General features: G+C 39.8%; 1 protein-coding gene across 1 annotated transcript; it reads right to left on the bottom strand.

Moving 5' to 3' along the window:
• Positions 1 to 9,856: 9,856 nt before the first annotated feature.
• On the bottom strand, positions 9,857 to 13,218 carry LOC139423111 (urokinase plasminogen activator surface receptor-like). The gene is made up of 5 exons (XM_071174776.1): positions 13,152 to 13,218; positions 12,637 to 12,747; positions 12,403 to 12,549; positions 11,944 to 12,054; positions 9,857 to 10,779 (listed from the first exon to the last, which is right to left on the bottom strand). Exons 1-5 carry the CDS (start codon positions 13,195 to 13,197, stop codon positions 10,577 to 10,579), a joined length of 618 nt encoding a protein of 205 aa, XP_071030877.1. The 5' UTR covers positions 13,198 to 13,218; the 3' UTR covers positions 9,857 to 10,576.
• Between the last annotated feature and the right edge of the window lie 523 nt (positions 13,219 to 13,741).

Below are 13,741 nucleotides of genomic sequence, written 5' to 3'. Positions count from 1 at the left end.
AGTTTCCATACACCTGAGCCAAACACTTTTTTTTTTTTTTTTTTTACAATTCCTGACATTTAACACAAGTAAAAAATCCCTGTCTTAGGTCAGTTAGGATCACCACTTTATTTTAAGAATGTGAAATGTCAGAATAATAGTAGAGAGAATGATTTATTTCAGCTTTTATTTCTTTCACCACATTCCCAGTGGGTCAGAAGTTTGTAGGCCTCCTAGCTTGCAAACACTTTTTCAGTTCTGCCAACAAATTTTCCATGGGATTGAGGTCAGGGCAATGTGATGGCCACTCCAATACCTTGACTTTGTTGTCCTTAACCATTTTGCCACAACTTTGGAAGTATGCTTGGGGTCATTGTCCATTTGGAAGACCCATTTGCGACCAAGCTTTAACTTCTTGACGGATGTCTTGAGATGTTGCTTCAATATATCCACATAATTGTCCTACCTCATGATGCCATCTATTTTGTGAAGTGCACCAGTCCCTCCTGCAGCCTAGCACCCCCACAACATGATGCTGCCGCCCTTGTGCTTCACGGTTGGGATGGTGTTCTTCGGCTTGCAAGCCTCCCCCTTTTTCCTCTAAACATAACGATGGTCATTATGGCCAAACAGTTCTATTTTTGCTTCACCAGACCAGAGGATATTTCTCCAAAAAGTATGATCTTTGTCCCCATGTGCAATTGCAAACCGTAGTCTGGCTTTTTAATGGCGGTTTTGGAGCAGTGGCTTCTTCCTTGCTGAGCAACCTTTCAGGTTATGTCGATATGGGACTCGTTTTTACTGTGGATATAGATACTTTTGTACCCGTTTCCTCCAGCACCTTCACAAGGTCTATTGCTGTTACTCTGGGATTGATTTGCACTTTTCGCACCAAAGTACGTCTCTAGGAGACCGAACGTGTCTCTTTCCTGAGCGGTATTGCGGCTGCATGGTCCCATGGTGTTTAAACTTGTGTACTATTGTTTGTACAGATGAACGTAGTACCTTCAGGCATTTGGAAATTGCTCCCAATGATGAACCAGACTTGTGGAGGTGTACAATTTTTTTCTGAGGTCTTGGCTGATTTCTTTTGATTTTCCTTGAAGTCAAGCAAAGAGGCACTGAGTTTGAATCTAGGCCTTGAAATACATCCACAGGTACACCTCCAATTGACTCAAATTACATCAATTAGTCTATCAGAAGCTTCTAAAGCCATTACATAATTTTCTGGAATTTTCCAAGCTGTTTAAAGAAACAGGAATTGTGGAATTGGAACTGAAACTGGAATTGTGATACAGTGAATTATAAGTGAAATAATCTGTCTGTAAACAATTGTTGGAAAAATGACTTGTGTCATGCACAAAGTAGATGTCCTAATCGACTTGCCAAAACTATAGTTTGTTAACAAGAAATTAATGGAGTGGTTGAAAAACAAGTTTTAATGCCTAAGCGTAAGTAAAGCTTCCGACTTCAACTGTATCTACTGTAAATGTCTGCAGTAGTCCTACAGTACATACCTCCATGTTGCCATATAGGTGATTGTTGGTGTAGTAGTTTGTGAGGATTTCACTGCTGGTGTCTTTCTGCTCTTTCCTGTGGATAGTTAGGACCACTCTCAGATGCATTCTCTTCAATTGAGTTGACACAAGAGTGAATGTAGGCTAATGGCCTTTAGCAACTCAGCAAGGATTCAAGGTTATGGTCACAGACATAGCCACAGGAAGTCGGGGTGCTGCAGCACCGGGGTGCTGCAGCACCTCCTGATCAATCAGAATAAATAAACAAATTAAATAATAATAATAATAATAATACACACTGAACAAACTATATCCAGGCTGTATCACATCCGGCCATGATTGGGAGTCCCATAGGGCGGTGCACAATTGGCCCAGCGTCGTCCGGGTTTGGCCGGGGTATGCCGTCATTGTAAATAAGAATTTGATCTTGACTGACTTGCCTGGTTAAATAAAGGTTAAATTTAAAAATTTGAATGCAACATGTAAAGTGTTAGTCCCATATTTCATGAGCTGAAATAAAAGATCCCAGAAATGTTCCATACACACAAAATAGTTACTTCTCTCAAATGTTGCACACAAATTTGTTTACATCCATGTTAGTGAGCATTTATCCTTTGCCAAGAAAGTCCATCCACTTGACAGGTATGGCATATCCAGAAGCTGATTAAACAGAATAATCATTACACAGGTGCATCTTGTGCTGGGGACAATAAAAGGCCACTCTAAAATGTGCCATTTTTTTGTCACACAACACAATGCCACAGATGTTTCAAGTTTTGGGGGAGCGTGCCATTGTCATGCTGACTGCAGGAATGTCCACCAGAACTGTTGTCAGATAATTTAATGTTAATTTCTCTACCACAAGTCGCCTTCAAGCCGCAGACCACGTGTAGCCAAGCCAACCCAGGACCTCCACATCCGGCTTCTTCATCTGCAGGATCGTCTGAGACCAGCCACCTGATGAAAGTATTTATTTCCAATGTTCCCTCTAAGCTGTGCACGAGTAGCCCGAGACTGCCGCTCAGCTCCCCCGGGACTGCCGCACAGAAATATTAGCCCACAGAGAGAGAAGCATGAGATTGAACTTCACTCAACTTTCTAGAGCAGTGGTCACCAACCAGTCGATCACGATCAACTGGTCGATATTCAAGGCATTCCTAGTTGACCACCCAACATTTCTGTAAAAATAACAACGATAAAGCCTTGTTTTCCTATTTATTTTTATTTGTCTCAGGTTATTAGCGGTAGGTGCACCCAAATCAGCTGCCCTGCATGCCAGGTAGGCGAGCTGTTGCCATTTTGAACCATTTCATTTGTCTGAAGGCACAAACTCTGAATTCCTGGGGGGCCCAGACAGCAAATTAAGTGCACGAAAGGTCTACCGCTGGCCAATGAGATGGCTCAGATGACGATGTCTGCAGGAAAGTAGCAGGCAGTAAAGACAGCTACAGCAAAGTTGATACTGTGAGATTTAAAAAATGTTTCCAACATGACTAGAGAGAGACTACACAGCAAAGACATGCTGTTTTAATAAGTGAGTTCATGTTTCAGTTCTTACTCAGCACTATCAACACTTTGTATTCAACACTTTTATAAGCCATAAAATGTGCATTCTTCCTACCCATACAAAAAAAAGATTGCCGTTTTGAAACTGCAGTAAAAGTGCATAACCTGTAGTCAACTGTAATATTTTGGACACAGTAATTGCAGCATACTGCAGTTATACTGCACTCTAACTGCAGTTACACAGTGCTCTGACTGCAATCATTTTTCATAAGGGTATTTTCACTCAGCGCCACAACAAGCACTTTTTTTCCCTTTCATTTTTTTTTTTACGTCTCATGAAATGTAGCCCTACATTGAACACCACACATTGGATGCTACTGGAGGCTGAATGATAGAACAGCTATTTCCATGTTAAAATGTTATAGGATGCATTTTCTCCACTGTTTTTGATCGTAAGCCACTTTGCTAGGCCTTTGATATGATCAAATAGCCACAGTAGCCTGTGCTTCAAATGAGTGGTATTGTACAGCTCTACAGTGGATGGTCATCCAACTGGTAATTACTAGTTAAATCGGCCATGAATCCCCTTGTGACAAGACGAATGGAAGCTTGTTGTGTGCAACAGGGAAGGGCAATTAAATGCAAGATTTACAATTTTTAAAAAATTGTTAAACATTTCTATCTATGGGTAACAGGGTTGCCGTATTATGCTAGACCGGCTCAGTTTTTCACCACAAAACACCCCAAAAATTGCCAAAAGAGTATATCCAGCTCACCTGCTTTTACACTATAATTTAAAAAGGAATAGTTCCACCATATTAAAACGAGAGTCCAGTTCATGTAACAGACAAAGGAATCACTTTTCACATAAAATAAATAATCATCTTCAGAAATAACTTTGTCAAAGCAACAAAATAACTAGGGCTTTACAATGATGGTGAAAACTGAGTAGTTTTGGGGTTACTGGGTTAAAATCGTTCTAGAAGTCATAGGGGGTTCATGGAGGGACATGAATTTTGACATTTTTGTAGTAATTTAAATGCATGTTAGTGTTTTTGGTTTGTGTCAAGTACAATAAAAATGTATTTTGACTAAATATATTGTAGAGGTGGCAGCCTGTTAGAAGACTTTTAGGCTTTTTGGCCTCACATGAGACGGAATGTCATGCCAGTTAATGTGTTAGGTTGTGTTCTGTAATTAACGGTTCAGCTTGTGCACAGTTCTGCAGTCTTAATGAGACTGACATAAGTGTATGTGATATCAAAGAGCGTGAATCACCCAAGCCATAGATCATTTAAAAAAAGACTTGTAAAAAGCCATAACACAAAGCCACAACCCAAATAAGAAGGTACCATTTTCTTTAGCCTTTAGAACCATAAAGCTAATTAAAGCTAACAAATATAAGCAGTCAGCTGTTCTGCTACATTGGTTTAAAATGTTAATATTTTACTGGGACGTTTGACAGACTGAGTATCATGGCCTCTGGGACAGCTGACTCCCACATGGTCCCTGTTGTGTTCACATGTTACCATAGACTGCATCATCTCCACCATCACACTCATATGGGTCGTCATCCTCTTCAGCCTACAGGAAACCAGAATGGAGAGATCATCATCATCATCATCAACACCTCTATTGTTTTTTTTATATCCTTTGTACTTAGAGCAAAGTTTGTCATGGAAATTGCAAGATTATGTAATAATGCTTGTATTGCATTATAATGATTGTTTTATTCGACAGAATAGAGTGTTCTGTTAACTATTGTGTGTGTGTTCTACTGAGGATGGGCCTCTATGAGATAACACTGACAGAGGAGATTTACGATGTCTTTGGGTGATAAAACCTAAAGAGCATTCCAGAGAACATGAGGTAATGTTTGTGATATACCGTGTGATATATATATATATATATATATATATATACGGTATAGCACAAACATTACCTCATGTTTTCCAGAGAACATGATGTAATGTTTGTGATATACCTCTCTGGAAAACATGAGGTAATGTATAGCACAAACATTACCTCATGTTTTCTGGAATGCTCTTTAGGTTTAAATAAATAAATAATAACACTAACAGCTTTATAAGAAAACAAACATTGAAACCTCTATGATCTGTTTACAGATATTTTAGGGGCTATTTTATACAGAAAATGTGTTTAAAACCTGTAAATACGGTATTCATAATTATATTTAATCATGTTTACAGCAGGTTAACAATGATTATATTACACAATTTCTGATATATCACATGCCTTACTTTTATTTCCCTATGCCTCTACTGCCATTCATTCCAATTAGACTGGTTTGAATTTTTCCCTGACCACAATGCTGCCATTTTCATACCGTTCTGGAACTTTGAGGGTTTTTGACATAGTCCCTCTAGTAATTTAATAGGATCTCTATGGCTGTGACTAGGTAGATATATTTCACTAATCTGTCCTTTGATATTGATAAAGGTCATTAGTCACTCCCAATTCCAAACACAGTAAAAGTTCCAAGAAGAAATGCTGCATATATCCTATTTTGTTTATATTTAACTTTCATTTAACTAGACTAGTCAGTTAAAAACAAATATTTATTTACAATGACGACCTACCAAAAGGCAACAGGCCTCCTGCGGGGATGGGATTCAAAATAAAAATAAATTAAATAAAAATATAGGACAAAACACACGTCACGACAAGACAGACAACACAACACTACAAAAAGAGAGGCCTAAGACGACAACATAGCATGGCAGCAACACATGACAACACAGCATGGTAGCAAAACAACCTGGCAGCAGCAACACAACATGGCAGCAGCACAACGTGGTAGCACAAAACAGGGTACAAACATTGTTAGGCACAGACAACAGCACAAAGGGAAGAAGGTAGAGACAACAATACATCACACAAAGCAGCCACAACTGTCAGTAGAAATGTCCATGATTGAGTCTTTGAATAAAGAGATTGAGATAAAACTGTCCAGTTTGAGTGTTTGTTGCAGCTCGTTCCAGTTGCTAGCTGCAGCGAACTGAAAAGACGAGCGACTCAGGGATGAGTGTGCTTTGGGGACATTTAACAGAATGTGACTGGCAGAACAGGTGTTGTATGTGGAGGATGAGGGCTGCAGTAGATATCTCAGATAGGGGGAAGTGAGGCCTAAGAGGGTTTTATAAATAAGCAACAACCAGTGGGTCTTGCAACGGGTATACAGAGATGACCAGTTTACAGAAGAGTATAGAGTGCAGTGATGTGTCCTATAAGGAGCATTGGTGGAAAATCTGATGGCCGAATGGTAAAGCACATCTAGCCACTCGAGAGCACCCTTACCTGCCAATCTATAAATGACATCTCCATAATTTAGCTTCGGTAGGATGGTCATCTGAAACGAGGTTAGTTTGGCAGCTGGGGTGAAAGAGGAGCAATTACGATAGAGGAAACCAAGTCTAGATTTAACTTTAGCTTGCAGCTTTGATATGTGCTGAGAGAAGGACAATGTACTGTGTAGCCATACTCTCAAGTACTTGTATGAGATGACTAGGTTAAGGGCAGAGAAAGCTTGTTAGACACAAAGAAAGCTTTGTTGTAGAGTGTTTAACACAAAACCCGGGGAGGGGCCAGTTGAGTATAAGACTGTATCATCTGCATATAAATGGATGACAGAGCTTCCTACTGCCTGAGCTATGTTGTTGATGTAAATTGAGAAGAGCGTGGGGCCTAGAATCGAGCCTTGGTGGCAGACAGTGGCTGAGACAGCAGATGTTCTGACCTTATACACTGCACTCTTTGAGAGAGGTAGTTAGCCAACCAGGCCAAAGACCCCTCAGAGACACCAATACTCCTTAGCCGGCCCACAAGAATGGAATGGTCTACCGTATCAAAAGCTTTGGCCAAGTCAATAAAAATAGAAGCATAACATTGCTTAGAATCAAGGGCAACGGTGACATCATTGAGGACCTTTAAGGTTGCAGTGACACATCCATAACCTGAGCGGAAACCAGATTGCATACCAGAGAATACTATAGGCATCAAGAAAACCAGTCAGTTAATTATTGACAAGTTTTTCCAAAGCCTTTGATAAACAGGGCAAAATAGAAATAGGCCAATAACAGTTAGGATCAGCTGATCTCCCCTTTAAATAAAGGACGAACCGTGGCTGCCTTCCAAACAATGGGAACCTGTCTAATTGCATAGTATCTACAGACAGTACATTAAAGATAAAGATTTTCACTGAAAGTACTATTATATTGTTTATTGATTGACTACGGTTTTCCAAATCTTCCAACAGTGCAATTTTAGAGTTAATTGGAGATAAATTATTTTTCAGCCATTCCTGAACCTGTGACCAGAAATAAGCGACAAAGGGGCAATACCAAAATAAGTGATCCAATGATTCTGTTTATTCGCAGAAAAATCTGCAGAGCTGAGATTGTCGTATGCCCCATATATATAACATTCTGTATGCAGGAAGAATTTTGAATAAGAATTTGAATGGAAAAACTTGAATCAAGCGTTGTTTTGCATATCAGTTCATAAACCACGTGCCATGGAATCAGCACATCGAAAATCTCTTCCCAACTATTTTGCAACCTATATGGTGCCGCAGTCAACATTTTGGTCCTCAAATAAAACTTTTTTCAATTATCTTTTTTGACAGTATTGTTCTTTAATAAAGGCAGACAAACAAGTTCCTTACCTTCTTCTACTTCCACTTGCGTCCTCCATTTTTGCAGTAATTCTGCAATCAGCTTATTGTAATTTTGGGTAGAACAAACATTTCCATATACACTATATATGCAAAAGTATGTGGACACCCCTTCAAATTAGTGGATTTGGCTATTTCAGCCACACCCACTTCTAACAGGTTTATAAAATTGAGCACACAGCTATACAATCTCCATACACAAAGATTTGCAGTAGAATGGCCTTACTTTAGAGCCGAGTGACTTTCAACGTGCAACCGTCATTGGACGCCATCTTTCCAAGTCAGTTTCTGCCCTGCTAGAGCTTCTCCGGAAGCGGCTAGGAGCAACAACGGCTCAGCCGTGAATTGGTGGGCCACACAAGCTCACAGAACAGGACCGCCGAGTGCTGAAGTGCGTAGCACGTAAAAACACTCACTACGGAGTTCCAAATCTCCTCTGGAAGCAACGTCAGGACAATAACTGTTTATCGGGAGCTTCATGAAATGGGTTTCCATGGCCAAGCAGCCACACACAAGCCTAAGATCACCATGCGCGATGCCGAGCATTGGATGGTGTAAAGCTTGCCGCCATTGGAGTCTGGAGCAGTGGAAATGCGTTCTTTGGAGTGATGAATCACGCTTCACCATCTGGCAGTCCGACGGACGAATCTGGGTTTGACAGATGCCAGGTATACGCTACCTGCCCCTTAGTTCCAGTGAAGGGAAATCTTAATGCTACAGTGTACAATGACATTCTAGACGATTCTGTGCTTCTAACTTTGTGGCAAAAGTTTTGGGAAGGCCCTTGCCTGTTTCAGCATGACAATGCCCCCATGCAAAAAGCAAGGTCAATAGAGAAATGGTTTGTTGAGATTAGTGTGGAAGACCTTGACTGGCCAGCACAGAGCCCTGACCTCAACACATTGAACAGCTTTGGGAGGAATTGGAATGCTGACTATGAGCCAAGCCTAATCGCCCAACATGGGTGCTGACCTTACTAATGCTCTTGTGGCTGAATGTAAGCAAGTCCCCGCAATAATGTTCCAACATCTAGCGGAAAGCCTTCCCAGAAGAGTAGAGGTTGTTATAGCAGCGAAAGTGGGGACCAACTCCATATTAATGCCATGATTTTGGAATGAGATATTCAACTCGTAGGTGTCCACATACTTTTGGTAATGTTTGTTAACTGCACATGTGACATAACTCCACCTTTCCTATTCATAATATCATTAACAAAGACCATTTCTTTGTAAAAAAAAATTTTTTTATCAATTAGTACATTTGAATTTAACCATATTATTTGTTATACTATTTGTTGTGCCTTTTCTGGAGGATGAAACTGGAATTGCAACCAGCTTTGTATGGCTTGTTATAGAAAGGGTAATATTTTGAAAAAGGTTCCATTTTCAAGTAAGTGAAAGTGAAAGGTAATCTGGATAAAGGGAAAAGGGCAACGTTTTAACAAGGGGGTGATACATTCTTACTAATCTACTGGAGAACCAGTTCTGGTTTAAGTATAACCTTTGTATGACTGATGCTTTTAGTGAGAAGTTTAATGCATTAATATTGAATAATTTTAGCCCCCCCGAACTCATATTCATTATATAAATAACAAAGAGCTGCAGTCGGTTTTGGAATGGGTGGCAAGTAATAAGATAGTACTGTCACGCCCTGATCTGTTTCACCTGTCCTTGTGCTTGTCTCCACCCCCCTCCAGGTGTTGCCCATCTTCCCCACTTATCCCCTGGGTATTTATACCTGTGTTTTCTGTCTGTCCGTGCCAGTTTGTCTTGTTTGTCAACCAAACCAGCATTTTGGTTCACCCCAGTCGCTCTTTTCTTGCCCTCCTGGTTTTTGCCCATTACCTGTCCTGACTCTGAGCCCGCCTGCCTAACCACTCTGCCTGACCCTGCCTGCCGTCCTGTACCTTGGATCCACTACTATGGATTATCGACCCCCTTGCCTGCCTTGACCTTTTGCTGGCGTTCCCCGGTTGTTCCAATGAACATTGCTACTTCAACACAGTCTGCACTTGGGTCTTACCTGAAACCTGATAACTACTAAATATTTCAAAAACTTAAAGCATTGTATTTGGGACAAACCATTCACTAAACCCTAAACCTCAACTAAATCTTGAAATGAATATTGTGGATTTTTAAAAATGTATTTATTCATTGCCTTATTGGAGGGGGAAGGAGGTTGTGAGAATAGTCAGCTCATCTATTCAGTAATTCATATACTTTAATTTACAAAATTAATCTTGTTCATCAATTAGGCATTGGAAATACATTAACACTTTACAGATCCAGTGACATATTTAATTGTAAGTATATTTCTGCCATGTTAAAAATGGGATTCAATAGCCTTTTTATGTTGTACAGAATGTTAAAATAATGTGAAAGCTAACAATGCCAATGATTTGAAGCAATGTACAACACTTGCTTAGATTGGCAGATGCCTCACCAAACATCCATGCCTCACTGACTCACAGGGCCTTGAAGAGAGAAGAGGGTGGGTATGTGTAGGGGTTATGGGATGGGTGTGGGTTGTGGGTGTGTTTTTTTATGAGAGCTGTCCCTAAAATAAAATGGCTATAGTGCATTCCACAGGTGGCTGCAGCATTACGCTAGTGGGGGTGGAGGGGTTGGGTTAATCCTACACAATGTGAAGCCCCAAGGGAGTGTCTAACGAAAGGGGCTATTCAATCAAATCCATTATTAATACACACAACAGGTGTATTGTGGAGACTGGGGAGTGGGGAGACTGGGGAGTGGGGAGATGGGGGGTGGACAATGACAGGGAGGCTCCTGTTACGATGGAACTAATAAATATAATGAGGCAATGCCCAGAAGAGGAAAGGGGGGGGAGAAGGGGAGGTAAGGAGGTGAAGGCACGGTGTCTCTCAGTGGAACAGGGCCACAGAGACCATGGATGTCACCAGGAGCAGGAGGCTCAGTCCGATGCTCTGGGCGTTGTTACACAGGTTTCCCTCGCAGCACTTCATGTCAATGCCCATGGTGGGCCCCAGCGCTCCTGACATGTCTCCCACACAGATGCTCTTCGAGGCACATCCTTTCATTGTCATCTTCTCGCCACCCATGTTCACTAGCAGCACACATAAGACAATGTTACTGATATTCTCAAGACTCAATGCTTCAAAGGTTTTTGTTTTAAGGCTTTCCCAAACCTTAACTTAACTAATCAGAATGAATGCATAAACCTAAGTTTAACCCTATCCCCAACCTTAGCCCTAACCTTAACCATAGGGAATGAATGCCTAACCTTACATGTTAGTTTAACTTTTAAGGAGTTTCACTGACAGCTAAGATCACCACATGGCGTAATTAAAAGTTCAGGCCATGACGTAATTCTGTTGCTGCAGTTAGGCCACAGGTTGGAGGTTTATTCGGAGATTGGAAAACTTTCAGTGCAGTAAACATTCAATTAAAATACTGTACATCAAGTTTTTACTTGCTCAGGGTAACTGCATGCTATCAGAGACCAGGACTATATAACCACACAGAATTTCAAGCACTAATCATCAGAGTTATCATATGTATTATCATACATTTGAGATGTGGAGACTCTGCCACATGGTCTCAGAGCATTTCTTATTATTCTGTACGTAAATCTGAGAACTCAAGTTAGTATGAAATGTTCCCTTTCATATAGTATGAATTAATTTGTGGATGTCCCTCATCCATTTTGTATAATATGTTGCAAATTGCAATTCGTACAATATGTTACAAATTGCAATTCGTACAATATGTTACGAATTTTCAAAATGTGCAATATGTTACGAATTTACTAAACATATGATATGTTACAAATTCAAATTTGTTGTTGCTATCATTACCTATGTGGCTAGTTGGCTAATCTTATCTAGCACTAGGGGTTAGGGTTAGGAGTTAGGGCAAAGGTTATCTAAAAGGATTAGGGGAATGGTTAGTTAACATGCTAAGTAGTTGCTAACTAGCTAAAATGCTAAAGTTGTCAGTGATGAGATACAAACATGCACCCTTTGGGTTGCTAGATGTTCGCATTATATGCCCACCCATCCACTCTGACCAACCACCCTCCTAACGTGTTTGCCTTAAGTAACATTCTATCTGATGTAATTATACCAAACATAACATATTATCCCAATTATGGGTGTCCCGGATTTACGTTTACTATGTTATGTCTAGTCTATGAGATCTGTCAGAGACTAAAGGAAGAGGAATGTAAAGAATGTGCGGATAACGGCGCGCCATTAATCTGGCACACTACCTATTGTTGAGATACAGCGGTCCTCGTCTCCCACACAGCTCAGAGCCCTCGTGCAGTCCGTTCCGGTACAGGTGAAGCACTTCTTGCCATTAGGGGTGGTTTTAGTAGTTTCTACAGGATAGATGATTCCACTTTTCACTCCCAGCTCACCACAAACCAAAATAGCTTAATTATATTCCTTATAACAGCCGAATTCAATTATTCCTCTATGTTGAAAAGACTTGGCAGCTGTTAAATCATTTCGCTAAATAAATAATTTGGTTGTATTTCATTTTTAGGTAGACATGCCAATTTAAGAATTGAGTTAAAGTCTAATTCATAAACTCAAACTTTCCTCATAGAACTGTCAATGAAAACAATTAATTTCAACTCAACCTTTCAACATGCTATCAAATCGAATGTTTTAATAGTAGCATTTACTGACGCTACCAGACAATACATTCTCATTGAGATAGTTACCAGGGATGCTTTGGGAGTTGCAGAGGTCTGTATTGCAGCATGTGCTGGCGATCATAGTGCGCATCATTCCGAAATTCACTGATGCAGTGAGACACTGTTCAGGCACGGAGCAAGACTTTAGGTTCACATCGGATAATGTTGTACCACCTGGAAATAGAAAGAATAGGTCGGGACAAGCAAATACAGGTCGTCAGGCTAAAACTTGTGAGCTAAATGAACCTGCCTTTAATTTACCCATATAGGATGTAATCCGCGTGTTTCCACATTGGGTTGGACAGTCAGTCTCCTTGTCCGTGCATGCTCCCGATTCTCCTGGTGTGCACTCAAAGCACTTGAGTGAATATGCTGAGAAGGTGAAAAGTTACAGCATCCCATTACTTGAAATTCCGTTCATAAATTATCAGGGATATAATAGACGAAAATGTGGACACTGTTCTTTGGCTGAAATGCATTTGTCATTCAAAAGGTGAGTTGATCAATGCTGTTGAAGTTAGATGTATTGCATCTTCATTATAGTTCCAAACTGTTGGCTATAGGCTAAACTGAAATTGCAAAAACGTATAATAATTGCTGAACTTGATCTTCAAAGCAGTAATAAGTAATAAAAAATATATGGGCTATAGCTATATATATATATAAATATATATAAATATATATATATATATAGATAGATAGATAGATAGATAGATAGATAGATAGATAGATAGATAGACATTTAAAATAAATGATCATCAACATGCAATTCTTACCTTTGGGGAGTAGCAAGCTCACAAGGATGGGTACAATAAGGTACATTTTGACTTGGAGCTGAAGGAGGTGAAATGATTTAGTGTGTGCCAAGTTACAGCATTTATCTGTTATCATTTAGAGGTGTGGTATGTTTGTCGAGAAGCATCCACACTCAGAGCTATCAAAATCCAATGTGTTCAATAATTGAGCTTTGAATACAGTGTTCTGTTGCAAAACATACAATTTGTAGAATGTGGCAATTTTTGGAATTTTCACATTTAGTTTTCTGTGTTTTTACAGCCTGGAATTAAACCGCATTCCCTTTTTACTTTTTTCACTGCTCAGTGCTCTGTAAAAACCTTCACAATTTCAAAATAAAAAAATACATGTAAAAAAATATAATTTTATTTTTGGATAGGCCTCCACCAACTTTGCACACATCTTTCACAATTTCTCAAAGTCAATCAAGTTGTTTGCAGATCATTGCAGTCAAAAATATGACAGCACCATTGTGAATATGATTTTATTCCTTTTTATTTATGCTGTTGTGTTTACTGTTGTTAAATCTATCTTTTGTCATTTGCAATGAGAAAACACTGATTTAATAACA

The sequence above is a fragment of the Oncorhynchus clarkii genome, chromosome 2 (assembly GCF_045791955.1).
Source record: "Oncorhynchus clarkii lewisi isolate Uvic-CL-2024 chromosome 2, UVic_Ocla_1.0, whole genome shotgun sequence".
NCBI lineage: Eukaryota > Metazoa > Chordata > Actinopteri > Salmoniformes > Salmonidae > Oncorhynchus > Oncorhynchus clarkii.
Note: the sequence above shows the minus strand (reverse complement) of the source record. Positions and strands in the feature narration are given on the sequence as shown.

Excerpts from the sequence above, each read along its gene's own strand:
- LOC139423111 (XM_071174776.1), bottom strand. The coding sequence starts at position 13,197 with ATGTACCTTATTGTACCCATCCTTGTGAGCTTGCTACTCCCCAAAG. Across the intron at positions 12,550-12,636 it reads GCGGATTACATCCTATATGG|GTGGTACAACATTATCCGAT; the intron begins GTAAATTAAAGG and ends TTCTATTTCCAG. Across the intron at positions 12,055-12,402 it reads CAACTCCCAAAGCATCCCTG|AAACTACTAAAACCACCCCT; the intron begins GTAACTATCTCA and ends TCTATCCTGTAG.